This window comes from Semicossyphus pulcher, unplaced genomic scaffold, assembly GCF_022749685.1.
Source record: "Semicossyphus pulcher isolate SPU_LCO1_2020_fin unplaced genomic scaffold, fSemPul1.0.p SCAF_11, whole genome shotgun sequence".
In the NCBI taxonomy this organism is placed as follows: domain Eukaryota; kingdom Metazoa; phylum Chordata; class Actinopteri; order Labriformes; family Labridae; genus Semicossyphus; species Semicossyphus pulcher.
This window is the reverse complement of record NW_027211615.1, coordinates 11,060,420-11,086,965: the sequence shown is the minus strand read 5'-3', so window position 1 is coordinate 11,086,965 and position 26,546 is coordinate 11,060,420. Positions and strand designations below refer to the sequence as shown.

The following is a 26,546-nucleotide window of genomic DNA, read 5'->3' as shown; positions in this document are numbered from 1 at the left end:
TCCTTGTTTCCACATGGGAAGTCAATTAAGTGTACATGTTGTATGCTTGGCATTTTGAGAACACCGCTGCTTGGAGGCCGTTATACAAAGAAATACAGAGGAAGAAAGATGAGGCTGTTGGGTTATAATCTTTCCCTTAAGTACTTATTTTTAAATATGAAGAAACACTCCATACAACCCAAAATTACTGCATGTTAAATGAAAATAAGAAAAGACCTCAGAGCTGCAGTGAGTTCACTTACTGCAGCTTTACAGGGACACTGTGTGATGTGGTTATGGCTGTGAATTACACAGTAAAGGAGAGTTACAAAATGTTACTTTATATGTTGACGTTTGGTAATTCATTTAATATCTTAAAACAATTGACTCTGCAGAGTGATGGAGAGAGAGGTGTCATAAGGAGCTAAAGAGAGGGAGCATGCGATTATGCACAGGAGTGGAATTCATCTTGCCTTAATATTAGTCACTTTATCAGGGACGTGTGTAACTTCACTGAAGACTTCTGTCTTCCAGTGACAGAAGGACACAGTCTCATAAGAACGGCTCCAAGGTGGTCTGAATTTGCATCTACGTATCACTCGTCTCCTGTATGAAATGACATTATCCTCACTTCACTGCACTGTAGCCTACTATTATATGTTACTGAATGAGGAACAGGCCACATCTGTGTGAACACTTTGTATCACTCCCTGATCTTCTCTGTGCAGAATTCCTTCTTCTGTTTTTTATTGTTTTTTGTGCGAGTGCTTTGATGAGTAAAAAACGTTTGAAAACTCGGTATATTATGCTGTTGATTTGTATAAGATATAAATAATCTTTAATACTTTAATTGATGCAAAAAATAATAATAATTGCACAGCATACGTATTATGTCATCATACAGACTGACTTTCTCCCAGCACCCCCAGCTATGACTGACTTCCAGCGCACCTGACCCCAATCACAACTCATAAACTTGTAGCTTTCTTTCCATTTATTTTTCATGAAGTAAAAATTGTATCCTTTAAAATAGTGAAGCTTTAACAATCAAATATTATTCTGCTTCTCAAATGGGGTGGGCAGGGGGGGCCATACTGTGTTTGCACCCCTGGGCCCTCCAGCTCGCAATTCAGGCCGTGGATCCGAAAGGTTATTTATAGAGTATTAAATACCCGAGTGCGTTTCTTGTCAGGTGTTTTTGAGTCTCGGGTGTCTCAGCAAAGCAGAAATGAAACCCATCCGTTCTAGTTTCTGACAAATAAGAAACCCCTCTCTGTGTGTTTAACGTGCCAGCAGCTCACGTACACTCTGCTTCTCTTCTCACCCCTCCCAGTAAAAAGTGCCACATGACCTGTCAAATAGGAAGTGGTGAGCTAGCGAGAAGCAGCAGCGACCAGAAACGTAAGACGAGAGAAAGCCGTGAAACCTCCTCATTCTTACTCTCGACGTCTCTAAGAAGATAACTATTTCCCTTTGGAGCAGACAGAGCACTAAGTCGGCCGCAGTCATGTACTTGAAGGTGGTGTTTTTCACCTTACTTGTGGCTCTTATCGGGGCATCAGCCGCGACGGACGCAGGTAAGTTTGCGACCTCTCATTGCTAGCGGCTAACGACCGCCTCCTTCGCTCGGTTAAGACATCCCCAGTTAGCTTTATTTAATCTCCATGTATTCCTCCATTTTTTTTGTCACCGCTTCGACTCATAACTTCCTCAACCTCTTACTTTGACAGCTGTCACTCTTCTCTGTTTTGGTTTACACAAAATAATCATATCTTTTGGCAACTTGTCAGCTTTTTGTCCACGTTGGCCAGTGGGACTCAAGTTGTCAGGACCCTGCTAACTTTAGCTTTAGCCTGCTAGCAACATATGCTAACATTTACACTGTATAACTGCAGTAATGTTCTTATAATGTGGCAATGAGAGGGCACAACAGGAACAAGACTGGTGTAACCCTGGTTGTCAGATCCAGTTAATCAGGTACCAACAGGGATCAGATCAGCCTGTTATGTAACAGCCTTACATTACATTATTCTTTGTTGAGTCACATTAAAATGTATTATTTTGTTATGTTCTGATGTGCTTTATTTTTAATATTATGTTAGATCATCAACATCTGTAGAGCTTCAGTTTCATTATATCATGTCGGAATAGGGCTGGGCGATATCACAAATATAGGATTTTTCATATCTCGATAGCGATATCATGATGTAGCATTTCCTGGTTTTCTGGTCATTTATCAATTAATTAGTCTATATGAAATAACCACATGGTAAAGCTTTTTTCTTGATAATCCTGTGTAAATGAGAAGTTCAGTATTTTTAAACCTGGGCCCTATTTTTACAGATTTGGGGGTTGAAATGAACAAAAACTTTTGGAATCGGTCCAGTAGATGACCTCCGCTGGCAGCCGCGCTATGGCCAAGGGACACGGCCAACATAATCCCATGGGGCAATTGCGCCCGAGATTGTTACTCCAGGTGTCCGGCTACATTATAGAAATGATCCCTATAAAGATTGTCCTTTTTTTGTTTAAAGAGTAAGATCCTTTTTGTGTAACCAGAAACAGAAGTCTCGCTCAAGGAGAAGTCTCGCTCTGAAATCTCGCGGCTGGTGAGGTGCTACCGTAACAGGACGGTGGAAACGTAGAGCACTGCCAGCAAGAATATATTTCAAAAGCCATGGCTGAATATTTACCTGAGCTGACGATGAAGATGATATTTATTTGAGCCAAAGTATATGGATGAAGAGCTCATAGAAATTGAACCGAGAACGAGGAGAGAGAGAGGGGCAGAGGAGGGTGAACCGGTTGCCGGTGGAGGCCATCTACTGGACCGATTCCAAAAGTTTTTGTTATCCTTTTAATAAACTGCGCCTCCCTCTATGGTTCGCTCGAGGTTTACTCCGACGTGCAAGGATTACAACGTAAAGCGTCAAAATGACTTAAAAATTGAACATGATAGAGAAAATATAGAAAGCACATACAACACATTTTAACAATAAATATTGTCATATTGCCCAGCCCTATGTAGGAAGTTGCATTAATATAACATATAACTAACTCGTATGTGTTACTTCTTTGCAGATGGATGTGCTACTCTGTCGTGTGATTCATGTGGAGGCACCATTGACTGCCAGTGGGTTAACTGCACAACATGTGAGTATCTGTCCTAAATGTGTGCGTGTGTTTGTCTGTGGCAGGTTGAGGAGCGAGAGAGGCACAGGTCAGTCTTTGTCTGTCCTAAATTGTCCAGACAGCTGGACTGATTGGACACATGATTCCTGGGCACGGAGAGAATGTATGGCAGTGGATGACTGACTTTTAGGTGATGTCATCGCAATTTCCTTTAAACCACGAGCTGTATCGTAACAGGTCCAGGCATCCTAGGTAGCGCTGTTGATCTGGACAGACTGATATGGAGGTAAATTACTAGCACATGGGCCGATTGGGCTTAATTCTACCTCATTATATGAACTGGATTACTGTTACCACAGTAAATCCATAGTAGAGCATTGATTGTGCTGAAGAGGCAATGCTCTAAAAACCTAGATGTTTAGCTCTGATTGTAGCCTTCATCTGTGTATTGCATTTTTCATTATGTTAATGGAAATCTGCGTCTAAACGTGAGAAATCTCTCTGACTTCTGCAGCACAGAGGGGAAGTGGAGAAATTTGCTGCGGTGGTAGTTTGGATGTCTTGCTATTTGTGATTAAGAAATGTGCCTCATTCAGTAAAAAGAAGTTGCCATAACAGAAACTGCATGACTAATTGCTTCCTGGTTGGCCAACGGCTTTCCTTTTACGGGTAGCTTCCCCTTATGGTTTGTGATTTCAGCAGGTCAGGAGAGGAGTTGGTTGTTTTCATGTTGTTATCAGTGTCTGGAAATAAGTTGACAAGCTAAATGGGTAACTCAGAGATCAGTCAAATATTGCATCTTTAAAATTGCACGTTTTTTTTGCACAATTTGAGTGAGAAAATATGAATAAATATGTGCGATAAATGCTTGTGATTATTGGTGTTTGGAGAGGCAGAGGCTTGAATTTGCCAAAACTTGAACATTGTAGTCCTCGCGAGTTTTGTGATTATCGACCGTATCGCCCTAGAGGGCCTTCCTCCGATGTTGGCCGAGTTCATTCACTGTGTATACTCTCTAGAGCTTGTGAATAAGATGAACAGGAGAGGAAGCGAGGGAATGTGTGGCAGGAAGCCTGCAATATCCTCACGCAGGGGGACAGAAGGAAGGAGAGGATAACGGCACGAGCGAGAGGAACGGGTGTGCAGACAGGAGAATATTCATGTTGTTGTTCTTGTGATTTGTGCCTCGGGTGAAGTTCAGCGCAAGAGAAGATACGTGAACTTGTGTGTAATCTTAACTGCGGTAAATAAGTGTGTACTTTGGAAGGACAGGCACAGATAGTTTACCTCTCATGGGAGCTGACCTGTTTGACAACTTCACCATTGAAAAGCTTTGATTCTCTCCTGGGTATGAGATTCGGTGACCCCCCACACCCTCCTTTCTGTCTGCATGTTAAACAGCTGCATAATGATGCACTACTTAATGAGCTGTTGAGCGGTTGAACAGGACAGGTGAGATGACAATTGAGTGCCTCTCCTTGGACCCAAAGGGAGACAGGAAGTGTCCTGAGGGAGAAACCGGCACAGGTTTACGGTTACATTGAAAGCACATGAGGAAATAAACCACCACCCACACAGACACACTAAAAACAAACATACATGAAGGTTTTTTCTATTATTACCTTTCCAGTAATTTATATTTGTTTTAATCTGCGCAGCTGCTATGATTGATCTGTTAACCTATTTGTTGTCAGCTACTATTAGCTGTTGTTAGCTATTAGTAATTTCTCAAGGAAAGGAGGTAAAACATTTCTCATATTCCAGCTTTTAAAATGTGAACATTTTCTTTCCTCCTCTTTGACAGTAAACTGAACATCCTCGGGTTATAGTTATCACAAGACATTTGAGGATGTCATCTTGGGCTTTGGGAAACACTGATCATGACTTTACAGCATTTTATAGACTAAATTTCTAGTCGATAAAAACAAACAACAGATAAATCATCATCATGAGCGAAAATAAAAGTTATTTGGAGCCCTTGAGGGTTTAATTTGCAGTTTTAATCCCCCCGTGATTACGTGATGTTTATAGTAAACAAGTTAAGGAGATTTTTGCCTGTTTTTGTCTTATTCTCATTTGAAACTATCTTCTCAAAGTCTCACCTCAGAGCTGTTACACACCGGAACATGTATCCCACACCAGCCTACAAAACAGGATACAAGTGGATACAAAAAAAGGGTGGGGGAAAAAAAGTGCTTACCACAGGCTTACCACACACAAACACACCAAGTAAGCCAAGAGCTTAAATCCTTCCTTAAACTCTAAAATGGATCACCTATTTGATATGAACTCAGAAACCAGAAAGGTCAGCTCTGGCTGGTTGCAGATCCAGTTAAGCTAACTGGATCATAACCACACTGCTGCAGCAAGCTAACGCCTACAACGCTGTCATTACCAGATTTATCTTTGGTTTAGGGGGTTAGTGTAAACAAGCTTTTGGCGTCATGAGCGACATTTCCCTGCAGCCCAGTGTTGCAAAAACTTTACACGTGTACACAAACGCTCTGCAGCGCCTTTAACTACAGGCCTGTGACAAAGCCCGGTCGGAGGCTGTTTTCCTGTGGTGAGATCGGCCGTTGCTCCACCAGCACCTCGTGGTGGTGATGACGTCACCATCTCGAAGCAGGGTGAGAGCCAGTCCTACCTTTCACAGCTGCCTGTGAGATAACATCCCCCTGACCTACTGGAGAGTGAAAAAAAACCCCCTCCTCCTCCCACGTGGTTCGACTTGCAGAGATCGCAGTGTCAGATCACACAAAGAGTGTGAAAAATAATGCCGCCAACACTTTGGAAATGAGTTGATCTTTGATGTTACTAAATTACAGTTTGGAAGGCAGTGAGTCATTAAGTTTCTAGCTTTAAAAAGTTTTACTTCTTGGGTTAAAAATATATTAGGCAGCTTATTTTTTGTGCCTTTATCCTCCCTTGTCAACCTTGTAATGTAACACGATAAACAGCCTTCAAATGGTGACTGGCAAGTTCATGCCCAGTGTACTCGATAAACACCTGAGAGAACAGGTACAAAGATGATGGATACCAACCACATAATTAAACAGAAGCCAAGTTTAACCATTGGCTCCACAACTAATAATTATTTTCTTAATACAGCTTGTTCCACGTATCTAAGGCCAGTGCACAATGATTTATAATCTGCTACAAGGGCCGACTACAAAGTAAGTACAGCCCTGTGAGCTGTGGAAAGTGTAACATAGGCCGTAGAGCTATTTTTGACCCTATTAGGAGAAAGCCAAAAGACTCTTTCAACAATGGCTGCAGCCTTGTTGTTAAAGTTGGTGTTTCTGTAATTTACGGGCGGCCATCTGCTGGAAGTCATCGGGTTTGATAGCTGTGGATTATAGCAAAACAAGCAAGGATGTCACTTTACAGCACCAGGTGCTTCGAGTCGTTCCCTTTATGATGTTCCTGTACATCAGGACGATAACTACCCTATATGCTCATAGAAACAAGTTTCATCACCACAAAGAGGTCAAAGGGCTTTAACGGCCCATCCTGTCCTTATATTGAACCCTCATCGAAGCTTTATGGGAAAAACTATGTTTCACTTCCGTATCACTGGAGGAGTTTACTTTCAGGTCCTGTAAAGCAGCATTCCAGAGAGGCCTGAGACATGTCAAGGCAAAGTGCGGCCATTCAGCATATTCGTATACAGTTACGAGAATTATCATTAGTGTGTCAGTGTCTACCAAGAAGATGAAATTAGATTAATCTTATACATTATGGATTTTGAATGTGTTTTTAGTTAATAATGTGTGTTAGAGTAGGAAAAAAGAAAAAGGCAGGCTATACTTTTTTACACCTGAAGATGACTCTGCTAGATAAAGAAGCGATTTCTGAATATACTTAATATTAGTCATATTAAATTTACTATCATAAAGAGGGGAGCATAAATATCTCACATTCAGGAAGCAGGAATCAAAAGCTTTTAAGGAAATATGGCTATAAACTTTTAACAAATTGGATGTAAGGTCACCTTCTGTGCATCTATAAATCCACCAATCATTTCAGCTCTATTAGATTTATTATAAAAACTTTACACATTATCTTACGCTATCAAAACATTTCTTTTACATACATTATCTGGACAATATCAGATGTTGTCATGATGCTAAAGCCTCATGCAAAATCTGTTGACAGTGTAGCGCAAACAGTGAATTGAACGGCGTGTAACTTGGTGTGAAAAGAATCTGTAGTCACAAGGTGCTCAGTCATGACTCATGGTTTCTCACATCGGACACAGGCTGAGCTGTTCCATTGAAGAAATGAACACGGTAGTAGAAACCTCGGTTGGTTGTTTAGCTTATGGTTTTAATCTTGTAAATTAGTCAATGAATGTCTGATTCTGGACTTCTTGTTAAATATTTGGGACAGACAAGACGTCACGGCGGGGCAAAGTCCCTTTCTGTCGTGGGTTAATTAGTAATCTGAGGTCACAATAAAAGAGACACCTAAATGATCAAACTATGAGTCAGCAGACAGAACAGGCTAAACAAACTAGAACTTCTACTCCATTATATTGGAGGGAAGTAATGTCATTTTTTCTTCAGATTTATTTTCAGATAAACGTTGGACATAGTGAAAGGGTCCAAATCTTTTGAATGGATATTCTCATATTTTACATGGGTGTCACATTTTTGGGTGTTTATTGTTCACAGTGAAAAACTGAAAACTGCATAATTTTGTGTTTTTCCAGAATCACGTGTTTTAAAAGGTCGCCTCTGAAACAGGCCGTTCAGCACAGCTGCAGGTTTCTACATAGAACCTTGCTTTTGCTGAAATCGACCAATCGTCATTCACCGTCGTTCACCTCAGGCTGCCTTCTCGCACGAGCTTGTAGTCAAGTCGTAAAGATTTCAGCTTACCATTCCGATACCTCCTGCTGATTCCGGCTCGTACATTAAAGGGCGAATAACCGATCCTTGAGCAGCAGTGTTTTCTACACCTTTGGAGTGACACTCCAAATACTGTCATCCAATCGTGGCTAAGGTCTGACCTTTAAATGGCAAAACGGCCTGTTTGTGTCAGGAGGAAGGAGAGGCTCCAAAAAATAATTACATTAAAATGTGTGTACAATTTTTAAAACGAAACAAACTTTACCATCGTGATTCAAAAACACATTAGAATAATAGAACATTGACTGCATAGCTAAAATATGTCCCCTGTAATATTGTGTTTTTTGACAATATATTATTAGCATTGTGACAACTTTACCTTGACTAGCTACATTTAAATTAGTAATTGCTAGTAATACAATGCAATAATATGACTGTCAGGGGCTGACATTAGCTAATAATGTTTTACTTGAAATCAAGTGTTTTTGCTTTAAAGCTGCTGTGAGGAACTTTTGGTTTGTGTTGATTTTGGCGCCCCCTGTGGACAAAGCCGTACCTCTTATCTCTTTGCTGATTTTGTCCTGTACATGCTTAAGTGGTGGTTTTTAACAAAAAATCTCATCCTGCTTTCTTTAACAGTCATATGTATCACTCACTTTAAATGTTTGCCCTAAATGTAAACAAAGGCAGCGTGCAGCTAATCGCTTCGTCTGACACCTACCCCCCCACCAGCGGATTCAGACATTAAACATAACTATATAGAAATATAAAATCTTGTCCCCGATGGTCTGGTTTGCTTTTGTAGGTCATATAGAGTAATCAGAATTAGTTTCAGTCTGTTTCATAACCAGAGAAAAACTCGTCACAGGGGCTTTGAATAAATGGTTCATGGAGGCATGATGTTATATCGCCACATAAATTGCTGACGTGGTAGGGGAGAAAAAGCCGACACAACAGGTTTCAGACATGTTAGACATCAAATAATCGAGCGTTTTGATGAGGGCAGCAAGATGGAAGGAACGGCGTCCTCCCAACAGGATGTGGGCCTGTTTGAACAACAGCTCCAACCTTCCCGTGGAGGAGATAACAAAAGAGAGTTGACCCCCTGCAGATCAGGTTGTTTAACTATTTGTTTGCACAGAACAAATGAGACAGATTCAGCAGTGAGAACGTTTAAGTTAAGCATAAATTATGAAGAACTTTTTCATGCGTTGGGCACACAAATTCATGTTTGTCCCTTTTTTCTTTTGTCTCTTTCAGCACTTGTTGTTGGCTGTCAAAACATGACCCTTGTGGCAAACGACAACTGCACCAATGCTACCTGCGCAGGTAAGTCCAGCTGCAAAGTGGTTATAAATATGTTTCATATTAACATGTTTTAGGCCTTGAGAGAATCGGCAAACTTCCCCAAGCTAGGGGTATAAACTCTCTGCAGATTCTCTTCAGGTCTAAATGTCCTTTAACTAAGGTGTTGGTTAAAGATCAATCTCAGCAGTTTGAGTCTTTTGTCTGTCTTCTTTGTTTCTGTCCAAAAAGACTAATTGGCCAGCAAAGAGAAATAAAGAGGGAGCTTTGTTGTTGTGTAACCTTGTTGTTTGGGTGACATCTCTTGCTTTCCCCTTTTCACCCTGTCTTGGTGTTGGTTCCCTGTCCAGCTTCTCAATCTACCATAGCCCCGACTACAGCTGCCCCTGCACCTACTCTCCCTCCCTCTACAGCCTCCCCTACCACCTCCTCCTCCTCTAACAGCAGCGTCACCACAGGTAACCAGTCCCTTCAACTCTCTGCTACGCCCTGCTTTACTGTGTTTATAAGGCATAAGAGGACCAGTTAATTGTTTTTAAATTATAATCCTTCAGAATTTAAGGAATCAATTAAACATTTTCTTTCCTAGTGTATTAACAGCTGTTATTGCTTTTCTATATGGTAGTTTTCAGTGATAGTAACAGACTCTTTTGGCTGTACTTTAAACAGCTACACTTGTTGTATTTCCAACAATTAAGCTGCATAAGGAGAGATTTCTTTGGAATTAAACTGCACCTAGTGATACCACAAATAATCACAGGCCTTTGAAAATCAACCAGGACTGAAATCTCAATGATTAAAACTTTAGACAAGTCATATTGTGTGCTAATGTAAAGGCTAATAAACGTGTTCTTACTGTTACTGTAATACAGGAAATGGAACCGTTGTTACCACTGTTGCCCCCACTCCCAGCAGTAACATCTCCATTCCCACGGCTGCTCCCGCTACAAGTAAGTGGCTGACACTGTCACTAGGGCTGCAACTAACGACTATTTTGATCGTCGACTAGTCATCGATTATTGATACAATTAGTCGACTAGTCGGATAATTAATTGCACAATTACTTAATGGCTCTTATTATACTTAAAATTCAGTTGGAGGTTCTTTTAAGCACGTGCTAACTAACAATAAAGACAATTAATATGAGTTCTTCATTCCAAAATGTGAATTTTAATAAACTTTGTGGCTGATTTAAAATCATAAATAAAAGGAGGAAGAAAAAGAGATGAGAAATAGAAAAAGATGACGGTTTTAAGGTGAGAGACTGAAATTGTATATGAGAGAACAGTAACACAGCATGGCTGAAAGTTTGGACTGTTAAGTAAAATGACACAGATTCTTTCCAGAGCACTACAGTGATATATTAATGTTAAAAACTAATACAACTCCGTCTATAGATAGCTAACGTTAGCTAGCTGAGATGCTAATTATCTTATCTGTGCGAGTCTGCGTCATCCACAAGTCAAACGTGCTTTCTCTTCAAATGCTGGCGCATTACCGACGTGCTCCTGTGATAAGCTTTGCAAATGTAGCAGGCGATCCTTTTCTTTGCAGCGTTGAGGGTGACGAGCTCCCAGACTTTAGAAGTTTTAGGATGCGATGGCGTTGAATCGGCCGCCGCTATGTTTTGTTCACCTGTCGCTTCCTGGTCGCTGTTCTGCATGTGCAACTCTCAGAGATAGTAAGGATGTGAGATGGCTCACCCCTCAGCAAACTCAGCTCTGGAAAACGATGTTCTGTCCGTGCGGAGCATTAAAAATACACATGATGACATGACCAACTATTATCGACAATTAAATTCGTTAGCAACTAATTTTGAAAGTCGACTAATTGTTGCACCCCTAACTGTCATAGATATAAAGTTTGTAAAACTGTTTTAATGTGCATAAACAAGAATAACTCCAATATTTCCATTTCCTTTTGATTATCTTTTACAGCAGCTGGAAAGACAACTACAACACCAGTCGCCCCCTCTCCTGCGCCTCACAAGAACACCTTCGACGCTGCAAGCTTCATCGGTGGAATAGTGCTGGTCCTGGGCCTGCAGGCCGTCATCTTCTTCCTCTACAAGTTCTGCAAGTCCAAGGACCGCAACTACCACACCCTTTGAAGCAGCCACACGATCGGATCCACATCGTCTCCATCTATCACCAACAACTAGAACCCTCCAGAGAAACGTCCCCACTCAGCACGACGGACTCAAACAGTGTTTTCAAGCAGGTTTTCTAGATCTTTGATGTTTGTGCCACTGTGCTGCAGTTGTAGTCTGTATAAAGCCTGTATGATAAATCACGTCGCACTAACTTGTACAGCTAAATAGATCTCCGGTGATTTGGCATTTAAGCCCCGAGCATATGGATTACATCATCTGACAGCTACTCCCACCTCCATCACACCGTTAGTCATTCTGCAAAGAGCATTTTCCAGCGAATTGAAGGGGTTTGTATAATTTACAGCCCCTCTCTTCATGATTATTCCATTAAATTCAACACTTGAGAGTTAAAATCATTAGTCATGTATTCAAAGTAGCTTTCCTGTCGATGCTGGGGAGTAGTGCAGCTGCAAACTGGTACTATTTTAGCATATTTTTGTTATTTGGAAACACTGTTTGAGTTCACAGCTATTCTTAAATGCGACGACTGTGATGATTCAGTATTGCTTTTAGCCTGTTGAATCGTGGGCAGCTTCCCTCTCCCCCATGCAGTTGTATCATGTATATGTGTTCATAGGGGATGTAAAAGAGCAGGGTGACTTAGGAGGGAATAAAAGCAACACCCAATCATCTGATGTCAGAATGGAAAAAAAAAAAAAACAAGCAATCCCTCTGGTTTAATTTTGGGTGGCATTTTGGACGGATGTTCTTTCTTTGGAGAAATCTTTCACCCAATTCTAGTTGTTAAAAAAATATTTGAAAACATACAGCTGCCTAAAGAGCAGCTTAATGCAATAAATCATGTAACAAGTTCATCTCCCATCCTTTAACCTCCCCAACTGTCCCGATCTTTAACATCTAAACATACCCACTCGGGTTGCGAGCGTTGAGCTGACCCCATTTGTGTGGAGAAGTCAAAAAAGGGCCAAAAGATTGTAGAATATCTCAGAAATATGAATAATTAATTTGTTTTAATAATGTATAATATAGAGAATGGGGATATAAATAAAGTGGCATGCACCTTCTGGATGTGGACAGTGATAGCAGTGAAGTGCCTTTAATGTCCGGTCTGACTTAAAGAGAGAAATAGCAGAGGATGAGTCTTCTTTTTTTTCCCTGGTTGAGGCCTGAGTGTTATCATTAGTTTATGTTTCTGAGACAGAAACGGTATCGCGGTGCTGATATTGGTGAGAACTGTAGTATCCCAGCTGGACTGAAGAGCCTTTTATTGTTGAAGAATACAGTAGATAGAAGTCACTTGAAGGCCTTGATCAGTCAGATTGAAGTTTTTGCTACGAAGAGAGGACTATATTCAGCGCATGATGGCCTTCTCTCTCTTGTGACCTTGTATAAATGGAGAATTTTAAAGGTGTTCTCCCTTGTGTAGCGCCTAGTACTGCTCCCAAATCTCCTCCCTATTCATTATTTATGTTTCAGAAGTCGGGTTGTAATTTAGAAAGGCATGAACAATGAGCTGGGGGGAGATTTTGTACCACTGTCAGGTGCTAGAATCAGAGTGTATGTTTTTCTTTTAAAGAGAAACACAAATATTTGATTAGATTGGAGGGAGTGCATTGAGGTAAAAATGTTGGATTTCAGGTTTGGTTAAATGAGCATTGCGTATTTGATTTCTAACTTTGCCGTGTAAATGAGAGGATTGTGATTGAACCGTAACAACAAGGAGGCCGTGCTCGAGCTCATTTCTGCTCAGCTCAGCTCTCTTACTTAGCTTGCTGCTAACTGTGTGATCTCCCCATTGTGTCCCCTCCTGTACATAGCCATGTCCTGTTTTTGTTTATCTTCTCGGTTTCAACTTGAGGAAAGGCTAAATGAAGGAGTGTTTTATTAATACATTTTTGCTCGTAGCGGCTTGTCAGTTTCAAGAATGTTTTGTTAAATGCCTTCTCTTTCTGTTCTGCATGCTGGATGCTTGGAGTTGTGATTTTTTTTTCTCCCATTGCAAATGCTCTTTAGGATTTAGACACACTGAAAAACCACTTGATATTTTGTGATCAGCCCATATGCTAGTTGAAAGAATGCCTTGAAACAGTGTGCATCAAGCCAAAGTCCTGAGTTCTGGCATGGAAATTGAGCATTGCACTGACAAGCTTTGTTTTGTAACTTCGTCTTTGTAAATGTTTTCATGGTTCTGCCAAAAAAGATCTGATGCTTGTATTAATACTCAGTCTTGAATATAAAGTACATTATGGATGATAAATCACCTTGTTTGTGTGGCCACAAACGTTACGAAATACATGAATGCAGGTGTTTGTTCTTTTAGTTTTGGCTTCCATCATTTAGGAGTACGTGTTTTCTGCTGCTCACCATTAACACGCCTTTTAACCTATCACCTGGTGGCATTAGGCTACAGCCCAAAGACCCAAATATGGCAAGAAGGCTACAGAGTTTTTGCCTTAGCTGCACCCATATTACCATTCGTTGCATTTGGAGAGCCTTCACCCCAAATTTAGAGAAATATCTGAGTTTATTTCACAGCTGGTATGCTGTGTTACCACTTAATACAGTCACAGCGTACGATTTGCTTTCGACATGGTAGCTGCATTCCTTAAGAACGCAGCATCACATGTTGACATCGCAGTGTGTCAAAAACACCTCTGGTATCCATGATTACCTATAGATGTCCATTGTGTTGCCTCTCTGCAGCTTCTCCTACAAGTTACTAGCCCTGTCCGTGCACCTATTAATAAGGAAAAGTGCCTTATTCAGTTAATATACATATATATAGATATATATATCTATATATATAGATACAGTTTGTTAAATGATATGCCACACCTATTAAATATCAATGGGACTCAGCACTTTCAGACCCCTGTGATGTGGTTATCTGTGTTGTATTCTGCTGAAATGTCCGTCATGTTTTGTCACGCTCAGCCTTAACTTCTCACACTCACCGAGCATTTGCTAGGCGACAAGATGTCTAGGCAATTACCAGGCTGCTTTTGTTTGTTTGGGAAGTTTGTTTCTTGCGCTAATGGCTGCCATTTCAGTAGCATTAAAGCGCCCACATTTTGACCAATCACACAATTACATATAAGGTGTTTAAATGCTGCTGAAATGGCTGTAACCAGCCACTGAATGGCATAGTTTAAACTGGAGGAAGCCTGGTTGTATCCTGGGAAACTTCTCACCAGCACATTGTATTAAAATAACTTTCCTGTAATGTTGTAACCACAGCCGCAGACCTCTAGTGTTCTTAAATGCAACATTTCCTCCATATTGTAAACAGTCACTTTGGTCCACATTGGTTGTAATTTTCAATTGTTGCATTGAATGACTTGTTTTCTGTCCAGTAGGATTTTTTAATTTCAAAAATCCAAATTTGCTTGGTCATGGAGGGCTCTCCTGTCAGTTTTCAGGCTTGCAGTGTTTCATTTCAAGAGTAAGAAGCTTTTTCATTCCCTTCTTTCGGCCTTTTATTGCTACAGCATACACTGCAGTGCCATATAATTTCCTTTTTTGTGTTGGAGGCCATCTTTTTTTGCAGGTACGATTTAGTAATTTTGGCTTTGCTAATGCTTCCACACCACTTTGACTCAGACAACTATTCACACACAGCCATGTAGACACTCGCAGGTGCCACAATGCCTCCTGAAATGTTCTCTGCTTATTTTGTGCCCTTCTGTTTTGTTTTTCTTCTCTCAACCCCTTTTATTTTGTGCCTTGTTTTCTAGTGTTGCCTTTAGTTTCACAATGTAAAACCAATAAAGTTTGAATATTGTTAAACAAATCAGTGTCTTTGAACTGGTCATTTACATGACAAATCACAAGTGGGACAATGATTCACTGCCTTAAAGCTTTGCCTCGTCTTTCCCTTTAATTGTAGCTAGTAGCTAAGCAAACAAGAAAACAACAGCTAAACAGTGCTGAACAAACCATTTACTCGAATTATATTTAAGTTATCTAGACATTTAGTTACTCCCTTACCCTAATAAATCGCCATATCCGGGTATTTTGTTACCTTTGGAGAGACAGACTTGATGCTAGGTTAAGCTAGCCGGCCTGTTGCGTAGCTTGACATTTGCCGTTATGTTACCGGTACGTACGTTAGCGTCATATCTCATACCTAAAATGCGAAACCATAAATGATAAATTGAAAACTAACAGTATCTGGCTGACAGAGTTTGGTTTACCCAACTGTCATTTTACCAGCTAGTCTATCTGAATTAGCCAATATACCACCGGGGGAAAGCATTTAAAGGCATAATGAGATTTGTATAGACAAATGCGTGCCAACCAAGGGACCGGGATCCTCCATAGCGATCGAAAGATGAAGCCGAGGAGTCACGAGGTAATTGAACGGATATGACAGTAAAAATGCGTGTGTGTTTCAAATAATGATGTATACTTCCCGTAAGCGGTGAGAAGTCTGAAATGATTGCTAAACTCTGATCAGATAATAGTTTATTTTTGGGGTCGACACTAGTGCCCCCATTTGGTCATACAAACACTACTAGCCCTACAGTAACCCACTGTATGGGCACAGCTTTTCCTTAGTACTACATACATTTTCCTTGACCAATTGAACTCAGCTAGCTTAGTGATGATAAGTATTGAGCACCTCACTTTAGCATTCTCTTGATGACTTTCTGCACATGGTAGTAATCAACGTGTTTTCTCAAAATAAGAGGTTCAAAGCAGGTCAGAAAACACCCTATCTGCTGTCATGTAACACAGATATATCCATCAGTATCAATGACAGCCAAAAACCAAAGAAACCACAACTCAAGTCCAAACAAGCGTTGGTTTTCCACTGTGTTGTGTTCCTGCCAGGACACATGATCCGCTTCTAAGGTCACAGCAAGTTTCTGCTTATGTAGCAAAAACTGTTCGCTCTAAAGGAAATGTTAGTGAGCACACTCAAGAACAACAGTTTGTACAGTTGAATACATTCTTGTACGAGGTGTGTGCGCACGCTGTGTGTTTGTGCTGAACAGACTGTTATTCTTTCAGTGGCTCAGAGTCCCCAGCTGGCACGGTTTCCAGGAACCAAAGAAGAGTTGCAGGAGAGAATGTGTTTCAGACAACTGCACCACAGTCTTGTGTGTCTGTTTTAAACAATCTGCAACCCTGCACTTAGTGTGTGCTGTGACTGGACAGAGATAGAAAAGTGTGTTACTCTATCAAGAAAATTTGTTATGAGCCTGTCAATAAGAAAGGGAAAATCTTACAGAAATCTCTTTATACCCACAAGATGGTCTGCTAGCTCTTTATAGGAAATCCTTTTAAAACCCCACAACAAAATGTCTCGCATCTACCCAGTCCTCCTACGTGCACTGCCTTCTGCACACACCACTGCTATTCAACAGCAGACAAAAAGAGAGGTGTGCAGTCACAAGGGTTACAGAGCTGCAGGGTCAGGAGAGTGGACAGGAGGCAACGGAGATGTTGCATGTGGGCATGGAAGGGTTAGAAATCTCTGCTAACCAGATTGCCATGTCCAGTCATGCTCTGTAATCTAATATGGGAGCACAGAGAAACAATGCATTAGGGTTAGTCTCTCTCTTATGACACAGGCTCAGTCCATTTAGCCACGCAGCAAACTCAGAGTCATGCCAAGAATACCAGGAGCAAGCAATGTTAGCAAGCCAGGGCTGCACGCAGAAAGTAACAATAACAATCAGCTGTTTTCTGTTCCCATGACCGAGAACCCCGGACGGGGCAGTTGGATATGTGGCACTGTTTTCTATAATTCTAGTTTGTTTAAGCAGTTTATAATTATGTTGGTAAAGGGAGTGACTGAAAAGGTCAAAAATACTTTTTTGGTTATCAAAAATGTGACCCGATGAGATAACAAAAACGTTGACCCAGGCCTGATAATGAGGAGATAATGGAGGAATGTTATGAGTTAGCTGCACATGTGGTTATTCATCTCATAAAAAGGTGGCTGACTCAAATTAACAGAGCAAATATAAAAGCCTGAGCCATGCCACAAAAATGTGTCCTGTCATCCAAGCAGCCAACAATGAAGATGGATAACAGCTATCATAGTTGAATTTCAGAGAATTGAGCTGTTTTTGGCTGTGTGAAATGGGAAAATCCGGTGTGAAAAAAGCAGTTCCTCCCTCTTGCAAACAGCGTTACAAACCACATCCGTTTGTCCTGTGGTCACGGCTACATTTTCTCAGCTGTCCGGCCAGCTGCTGGAGCAGAGTTCACATAGCACTTGGTACAGCTCTATTATAAACAGTTCAAGACAGTAGGACCTTAATTCTGCATGCAACATTACAAACGTATGTCTTATTACCATTATTGTTATTATACATGAAACTGTGCCAGGGGTAGAAGCATTCACAAGGCTGAGCACTGCCACCTAGTGGTTTTAAGTTCGAAGTTCAAACAGTGGAGCAGAAAAAGAGGAATAATGTGTTTGCAAAGGTAAAATGTGAACAGAGAAGCTTTATTAAAATTTAAATAATTAAAAATAGATTACTCCAGCTTCATTTGAGATGAAATATAACATCATGGTTCATACACTTCACACCCTCTATCTAGGATATGCAATATTTAATTTAATATCACCCATTGATTAGAAGGATGATACAACACATAATCAAGTCCTCCGTAAAACACAGCAACACTTTATTCCCTCTTTTCATTTCATACCTAAAACGTCCCAGAGGCCATTGTGATAAAAGAGGAAAGCAGGCTGCAAGAAACCAAGGGGAGTCTTTGTTCAACCAGCTGTGGTATCAAAGCCGGCACGCAGAGAGTTCGTTCTGAGAAGAACCTCATGTTTCCCAGGAGAGGTCGTCTTGTTTGAGGCTGTTTCTGAACTTCTGGGTCTCTCTGAGGAGCTGCAGGTTGTTGTGAGTGGTCCCGCCTTTTTTTCCTTTCTGCTTGGCCTTAACGGGAGACGGAGCGGGTGGCTTGATTCCACTAGACTTCCTTGCTGTGTGTTCTTCAGGGCACTGCTGGCTCTGGTTCAGTTTTTTAACCTGTGCAGGAGACAGAAAAACATAAAGACAAACAGATACTGTCACTTTTTATTTTATTTTATGTTTCATACAAATTTAAGAAGTTGCTTCATTAGCTCAGAAGTTTGACAAGGCAGTTGACAATATTCTAAAAGATGCCCCTGAATTGTACAGTGTTATGGTTCACATACCGTCTGCTGATGTTTGCGGAGTTTAGTGATCTGAGCTCCCTTCTCCTCCATCCTGGCCACCAACCTCTCCAGTTCTCCCTGCAGATCTTGCCTCTGCTCGCGATGTTGGGCAGCATCTATCTGACCCACCAACTCCTGATGCTCACTGACAAAAAAACACAGATTACAAAATACTTAAAGGAGCAGTTCACCCCTGGAAAAAGCTACTGTCAGTCAAAGCTGGTGTTCTCTGTAATCGATAGAAGCAATAATATTTGAAATTGGCGCCATAGCTGTGGAGAAAGTTGTACAAACAGCTCGTAGTTTCGCTCATTCTACACTCCTACAACACCCAGCGTGCATTGTGCCCCTCCCTCTGAAAGGATCGGCCCAGCGAGTGACGCTGGAGTGAAATACTACCGTTTCCCTGCAGGCAATGGCTCAGAGTGGTACAGAATCTGAAATATGACGAGAATATCAGGTCTGCAGTCTACATTTCAAACTGACGATTTTGCACAAGACATGACATCAGAGGCGGGCGTCCTAGACTGAGGAAGTGTAGCTTAGCAAGCTCCCTGGCCTCCGCCAGATGACGCATTTTACGTAGTCTGGCAGAGGTTTTCCAGGGCCCATTGGAGAAGCGGATAGCGTCCTCCAAAGGCACAGAGCGATGCGTAATGGCCTTAGCTTCCCGTATTAGCATGATAGGACTGAGGTTGAAAATTCGCGAGCTGGCCCTTTAACTTTAACTAAATTTGTAAAAGTTAAACAAAACATTAAGAAAAAAATGCTCTCTCACAAGCTCATTTGTCCCAGCTCATCCTGCAGAGCCAGCAGCAGGTCAGACAGAGAGCCCAGTGGCTGCTCAGCTTGTCGGGGCTCCCTGTCCGGCTTGTCAAAAGTGGTGGCAGATGGAGCAAAGTGCTTTTGAAGGCTTTTCTTAACTCCGGCACCAGACTTGTGCAGAGAGCTCACTCGTTCACACAACTGGGGCTGATGGTGCTTCATCATGTGAAGTATGCTTTGCACGTTGGCGTGGACTGAATGGCTCGGGCTTGTTGACTGTGAGGAAGAGGAAATCAGAATCAATCAAAAGGAATTAAAGTTATTGTGTACAAGACAAGTGTAGAGCGGACTTACAGTTCCTGCAACAAAAGGCATTTTCTTGTGCCTTGGGCCACTTGGTGATGCCAGCTCGTTCTGTCTGGGGGTTTTCTGAGGTAGAAAACAGCTGTTATCACTCCCATGTGCAAACAAATGTCTTTCTCATCAACAAAAAACAAGGCATTGTCAGTGAGAAATTACCTTGATGGACTTTTTTGTTTTCTTCCTTGGCTTTATCTCTTCAGAAGTTTGCAAAGACAATCGAAGGTTGATGTCTAACTCCCTCTGCAGCTGTCGTCATGGAAATAATAGCATGGTTACATTCTGAAAAGGCTTTTTTGTGTCTATTCCTTCTTAGATTATATTTTTGTTTCACTGTGACTGGTGCGTAAGTTTGTGTGCACAGACCTCATCGGCTTTCTCCTGCACAAGCTTACGCGCATGCTCTTCTTTCAGCAGTTTTTGCTCGAGAATTGCAAGCTTCGTCTGAAAGCAATGTTACAATTAATAACAGTCTCATTGTTCATCTTGTGATTATCAGTGTTTAGAACAATCCACTGGAAAAGTGTGCATTACCTCAGCTAGGGTTTGGGTCCTACTGAATTTGAGATACTCTGATTCGAGCTTTTCCAGCTTCTCCTGCTGAGATTGGCTGTTTGAGCTGCTTGGCTGCTGGTTCTGCAGTGTAGCCTAGTGGGGATGTAAAAGAAGATTTACAGTGGCTTAGTAATATGCATTTGTGTCACTTAAAAGTACATCCAAAATGAAGGGTAAGTATAGTTATTTTTTGGCCTTTTGCATTACCTGATTCTCCATGAGAACATTCCTCTCCTTCTTAGCGTTTGCAACCATCTTCCTCATGTAGTCCAGCTGCTTCTCAAGAACCTTACACCGAGCCTCTGCAGACTGCAGTTTTGCATCAACCTCTGTCATCAGATATACGGACACATTTATTAAAAAAACATCTACGGAAAAGACATAATAATGAAGAAAAGAGAAGTTCTGTTTTCCTTTGCATCCTCCATCACGTACCTTTCTTTCCAGAGTTATCTGTGTCAGGCCGGCTGGCTGCTGGTTGGCTCAGCACCGAGTAAGATGACATGGCCTGCTGATGTTTCTCAGCATCGTGGGAGAACTCTCTGTAGCTCCTCTCCGCTTGCTTCCTCTCCTGCTCCAGTCGCCTGATTTTCTCCTGGAGAGTTTTCAGTGCTTCAACAACAGCTGAGAGAAAAGTGTACATGTGTGATTGTAACTGAAGGAGGCCACACAAAACCATTGTATGAGACAAGAAGCTTAACATAATCAATGTGCCATACCTTTGCTGTCAACATTGGGTTTGGCCTGAGACATCCGAGGGCTGGTCTGTGGGTCCATGCTGATGGATGACTGTGCAGTGAGCTCAAGCCGTCTTGGTATTGGTAGTATCCTGTCTGGAGGCTGGTAATAGCTCCCAATGTAGCTGTTTTTGGAGGGTGAGTCTAAATACTACAGGACAGAGGTGTAGAAGTAATCGGAAACTGATTATAATTTTCATTTACAATTAATTATTTAGAAATAGAAATAAAACAATATATTGGTTTGACGAAGAGCACAATACCAAAAAGGCCTACTAAAATTATTCCATTATGATATTCCCCCCGGGGATTAATTAAGTATTTCTGATTATGATTATAAAACAAAGAAACATTATCATTGTAACTGGCTTTATTTGCAACAAGACAACAAGAGAAGTACGTATTTTTCCTTTAAAAAACACTTGACAGCCTGATCAACATTACTGCTAACTGATTAAAATAAAATATAAAGTATTATGCCCAGTGCACCAGCTTTGCCACAGTGCTGTTTTCCCAACAAGCTTTTTTAGAATTGCTAACGCTACTCAAGCAAAAGCAAACAAATGCATTTTACATATAACGTTAAGATAATTAGTTGTTTGAGAAATAAGCTGTAAGCAACCCAAACAAGCAACAAAACTGCAATTCCCATATCTGTCAAAATATATAAACAACTTCTTCACATTATTTTAAGATTATACATTTTGGCTCTTATAGTAACTAATATAAAAGAAAGCCTAATTTAAATAACCTAGCAGCAACGACAACTTGGAGAGAGTAAACAATGCCAGAGCTAACGTGTTAGCCACATTCGCAGCTAACGGCTGATTAGTGAACGTTACCTGATCGTATTGAGTGTCCATCCTGTGACTGAGAGGACCAGACTCGTTTTGAAACTAGTCATATATGTCTATGTGAAACTCTCAGACTCTTAATTTCAGTTTTAAATTACTTCTATGAATCTAACTTATTTCGTCGAGCGACTAAGTTCATCCTGTCACGAACAGGCAGTCCGGACTTTTTAAATTTCCCTCCTCTTTGCCGCCTCATCACTGTAGTTCCGCCTGCGCACTGTTTCCTCCACCGACTCCCCAATCAGCTGTGTTCCTCATTTCTCATTGAAGATTAATATATATATCGCAGAGTCCTTTATCTAAAACACTTTTTAGATAAAAGGAAAAAGTTACATCATAATAATAGTCTGATTTTAGCATCTGACTTTCTGCGTCCCACAAAAATATAATATACAACAACCCAACCCACAAGAGAAAAGTAAACATGATTAAACATTAATTATATGCGGATAATATGTTCAAAGGCATTCAATACAAACTTGTATTGTGTTGGCAAGCTTACTACATCTTAATAGGATAGGAGCTTTGCAAAAGGGATATGTTTGAGATTAAGGACTGTGAATGCTCACTGTAATATGTTTTTGACATTTAGAACCTTGCAAAGCTGTTGGCTGTTTTTGCCAGATTTGGTTTGTATAATGACTACGTATAATGTTAACATTTATTGTAGTTTAATAATTTCCAGAAATGTTGCTTAAAAATTGACCTATTTTAAATAAACATATAAGTAAAGAAAACAGCCTTTTTAAACAATGTCAAGGATGACACATATTGTTAATTTTGTGGTAACTTTCACTGAAACATGTCAAAAATTAATATTTTCCTTTAACTGCATACATACAGTGCAAAACTCAGAGAGCATAAGGTCAATGACCTTTGTGATCATTATTTATTTGTATAATATATAATAAAGAGCATCTCATGGTCTGTGATATGGGATGTTGGAGTGCATCAAATTATGTGGTTAATTACCCAGTTTTATCTTAAATGAAGCTCATTTTTTGAACCCATCTTTTGATCACCTGGAATGTTTTTGCTTGGTCTTCAGCCAGTAAATCAATCAAGCACCCTGTAAACATTTGCACAGCCGTATATAAATAACCTGCTGTAGCAAAACACAAATGTCTTTGTTTGAATGTGGGCAGGTGTGCTTCCGTAGAATACATTTTATTCTACAAAACTTTTCTTTGTATTTGTGTTTTTTCCTCTGTAGATTTATGAATCTTTTGAAAATGTACATATTTGTGTTCTCATACACCTTTGTCCCTAACACATGACTTGCATTACACGGCACATAATTTAAACCTGTCAGACAATGTTTGGAGTGATATTTGTGTGCTAAAATTGTTAAACGGTTTGAATGTTTATTTGGACAGTTTAATAAATATAAATATTACTTCATATAAGGTTTAACAGAAAACAAATCAAATGGAAATGTACAACAGACACCTCTTTCTCCCTCCTGTGCCTGTTATTTCTGATAAACAACAGAGAGGAGGGGGTCTGCCCTCGAAAGGAATGATGGGAAATGTATTTCTGAAGGCCTACCATCCAAATCACACACCTAACGAGAAGAACTCAACTCCCATAAAACCTTCCCCCGCGAGCTTGATAACTGGCATCCGACAAATCATGTGCCAGAATCTATAAGGCACCGCCCTAGAATGTCCATAGCCTCCTCTTATTGGCCGGCTCTTTATGCCAATCAAATGTTTACCCTGAAGTTGTTACCTCCTATTGCTTGTACCCAGGGACTAGCGTTACTGGTCAGTGCTGTGGCAAGACATCCCGTAGCAGAAGACCTGCACCAAAGAATGTGGATAAAGTGAGTATTTGATAATGACACTCTTTGCTTTTGGTGCACAGTTAAAGGTTAGTGTGTAGAAATGTTGTTTTCGCCGCGGCTGTGTTTGTCTTAACTGACGTCTTTGTTAACGGACAGCTTGAAAGCCTTACTCGAAAGAAAGACAGCCACAGATTGAATGGACCCCACTGACGTTGACTGAGAAGTTGCGTATTTGGACATTTTTAATCACAATATGTCATTACTGCGGACTAAAAATAGATTATGATGTATTGAAATATCAGTTACACACCAGATATCAGTATGTTCCAATTGTTAAATTACTTGTAAATGTATATATTATTGTCAGCAACCCGGAATCTAGTTTTAAATCCTTGTATTAGTGCCTGAGCCTCACTGATGCTGGCTTTTTAAGGCCAATGTCTGTCTATATTTGACAGTAACAGATGCATATATTGGACAATACTTAATTAAATGTGTTTCATAGACGCATTATATTTGATACAAATGCCTTAATTTGGGGTTTAAAGAATAGAAAACACTAGTAGGGTCACGTGATGAAATACACCATGTAGCCTAATGATATAAATCTGTCCACTGTTAGAGATTTTTCCATACCATTTTGTCAGTGGTAGCTACACCTATGATAACTCATTGGATTGAATTAGTGTGTATGGCCATACTGGGCAATCTTGCAAATCTATTAAAACAACGTATTTTTGTTTTTAACATGATTCTTTCTGCATTGTAATTGCACATCTCGATATGTTGTATTTAATTTGCTAGATAATTAAGAAACAGACATTCCCGTCTGCTTATTTTATCCATAAACACATTCACATGTGATTTTCAATAAAATTTAAAATGTCTGATTTCATGTGTTAGCCTGTTGTAGGACAACACAAACATACGCCCCACATCAGAAGATGGACGTGCAGGACCAGGAGTCTCTGGGGAGATGGGACGGGCTGGGCAGCCGGGATGCCACCTCCAGGAATGAAGCCATGGAGAACATCTGCCAGGAGGTCATGAGGAAAGTGGAGGCCATCAAGCCCATACCATCACCGGCGCTGTCACCCTCTGCATCAGGAAGCCCCCCCGACAGCGACCTGAACGACATCCTGGCTCACCTTCTCATGCTCACCAAACGGTGTCCCTTTGAAGACGTCGGGGAGCGGTGCATTCGGCTTCTTCAGGCCGTCCAGGTAGGAGATTCATGCAGCTTTTAATGAGATCCCAGAGCCTTTGTTGCATTTAGCTGCACCAGTTTTTACATGACGTCCAATACTGGTGCTTATGGTATTGTTCTGCTGCCATCTGCTCCTCTCTTCACCTCCTCATAAGCATTGCAAACAATGTGGGTGAGTCGGAAAATCGTCAGAGACCCAATGCATGATTTGTCAAGTGGATTACATTCAGTGGCACGATGAGACACCATGAACCCATTAACACTTAAACGCTACAAGATCTAAGGATTTACCAATGCAGCCCTTCAGCCTCATGCATGCATACAGACATACATGGAGAAAGGCAATAGCAAACAATTTTACAGGTATACAGAATCATACATATTTAATTTGTACAAATGCAACAACACACAGATTTTATTTCTAGTTTGGAATAATAAAGGTGAATGAAAAAAGTAATCAGTCAGAAAAACAACAGCTACCAATGTGTTATTATGCCAATTTAGGCTGAAATAACCTGCAAGCTTATGAATATACAGTCCATTATGATTTAAGTATAAACCTCCAGAGTAGTTACTTGATTAATTATCAAATATAAGCTAATTAAACCTAAGGTCACTAAAATGTCACATGATAAAATTTCACATTTGAACACTTTTAATGTCCACTTTTAAATTTTTAACAGATGTCTAAATTACTTACCGTAAAATTTGGTGTATAAGACGCACTTTTCATACATTTGCGCTTTGTCACGGACATGCACTGCCATGATCGCCATTGCAGCTGCCACCCTCACAACAATCAACGCTACCATAGGCTGCCAGCTACCGCTAGCTACAAAAACAGGCTGCGTCTTATATTCCGGAGCGAACATAAGTGATTCTCTACCTGTATTCATACAATACACAAACATATAATTATAGTTACATTAGGAACATTTGGAACAGTCATCGCAAATTGCGAAAAACTGAAGATTTCTTTGCCTCTGAAGTGCACATCATGACTTTATTATATATATTTTTGTTTTTTTTGCACGAGGGATTGTGTTCAAAACCACTCAGTGAGTCATACCAATAAAACCATCTATCCACACTGCACCTATGTGGGTATCCTCAGAGAGCCAAGGCATGTTTACTGAAAATACTCAGTAAAGCCCGCCATCATCGCAGCCAAAAATACCAGTGTGGCTTATTTTACACAATCAGCATGTCAGTTCTCTTTGAACCAGCCTTATTCTCTCATCCCTAGCACTGGTAATATCCTTAAGAAGTATACAGGACTTAAATGAATGTATTAGTTAATGTTGGTGCTACAGCATTTTGGATTTATTACAGTTAGATTTGTCACCATCTTCTCGCAGAGAACAAAATATTGGCTATTTCCCATCTTTAGCGCGGTGTTACTTGTGGTCTGTTCCTCTTAATGAGTCCTCTAATAATAAACAAAACTGAGCTCGGCAACTTTTGATGGTCTGACATGTTGTTATCCTGAGGCAATATTTAGTTTGGCAGTGGCTTTAATTCCTGTCTGTGTGGAAGTGTGTTTTTGGAGGATGAAGGAGAGGGGCACAGAGAGAGAGAGAGATGAGAGAGGGAGAGAAAGCTGCTTTGTGGATTTAACAGTGCACCACAGCACACACCGTCTGGTATTTTTGAATTATGCTAAGCTGCATTCGCCGAGGGCTCGCCAAAGGGTGCATTTATGAGCCCGATGTGGCAGCTCATGTCGCTCTGGTCC

General features: G+C 40.7%; 2 protein-coding genes across 3 annotated transcripts; one reads left to right on the top strand and one right to left on the bottom strand.

Moving 5' to 3' along the window:
- Positions 1–1,351: 1,351 nt before the first annotated feature.
- Positions 1,352–15,169, top strand: cd164 (CD164 molecule, sialomucin). Of its 2 annotated transcripts, XM_069657480.1 has the most exons (6): positions 1,352–1,556; positions 3,061–3,132; positions 9,222–9,290; positions 9,617–9,724; positions 10,139–10,216; positions 11,204–15,169. In XM_069657480.1, exons 1-6 carry the CDS (start codon positions 1,487–1,489, stop codon positions 11,374–11,376), a joined length of 570 nt encoding a protein of 189 aa, XP_069513581.1. In that variant the 5' UTR covers positions 1,352–1,486; the 3' UTR covers positions 11,377–15,169. The 2 variants fall into 2 exon arrangements, with proteins under 2 accessions (XP_069513581.1, XP_069513582.1); XM_069657481.1 differs by lacking the exon at positions 9,617–9,724.
- A 2,649-nt stretch (positions 15,170–17,818) lies between these two features.
- On the bottom strand, positions 17,819–21,963 carry cep57l1 (centrosomal protein 57, like 1). The gene is made up of 11 exons (XM_069657517.1): positions 21,807–21,963; positions 20,947–21,115; positions 20,663–20,851; positions 20,435–20,556; positions 20,207–20,320; positions 20,039–20,116; positions 19,832–19,921; positions 19,667–19,741; positions 19,326–19,588; positions 18,548–18,692; positions 17,819–18,377 (listed from the first exon to the last, which is right to left on the bottom strand). The coding sequence occupies exons 1-11, from the start codon at positions 21,825–21,827 to the stop codon at positions 18,171–18,173; spliced, it is 1,473 nt and encodes a 490-aa protein (XP_069513618.1). The 5' UTR covers positions 21,828–21,963; the 3' UTR covers positions 17,819–18,170.
- Between the last annotated feature and the right edge of the window lie 4,583 nt (positions 21,964–26,546).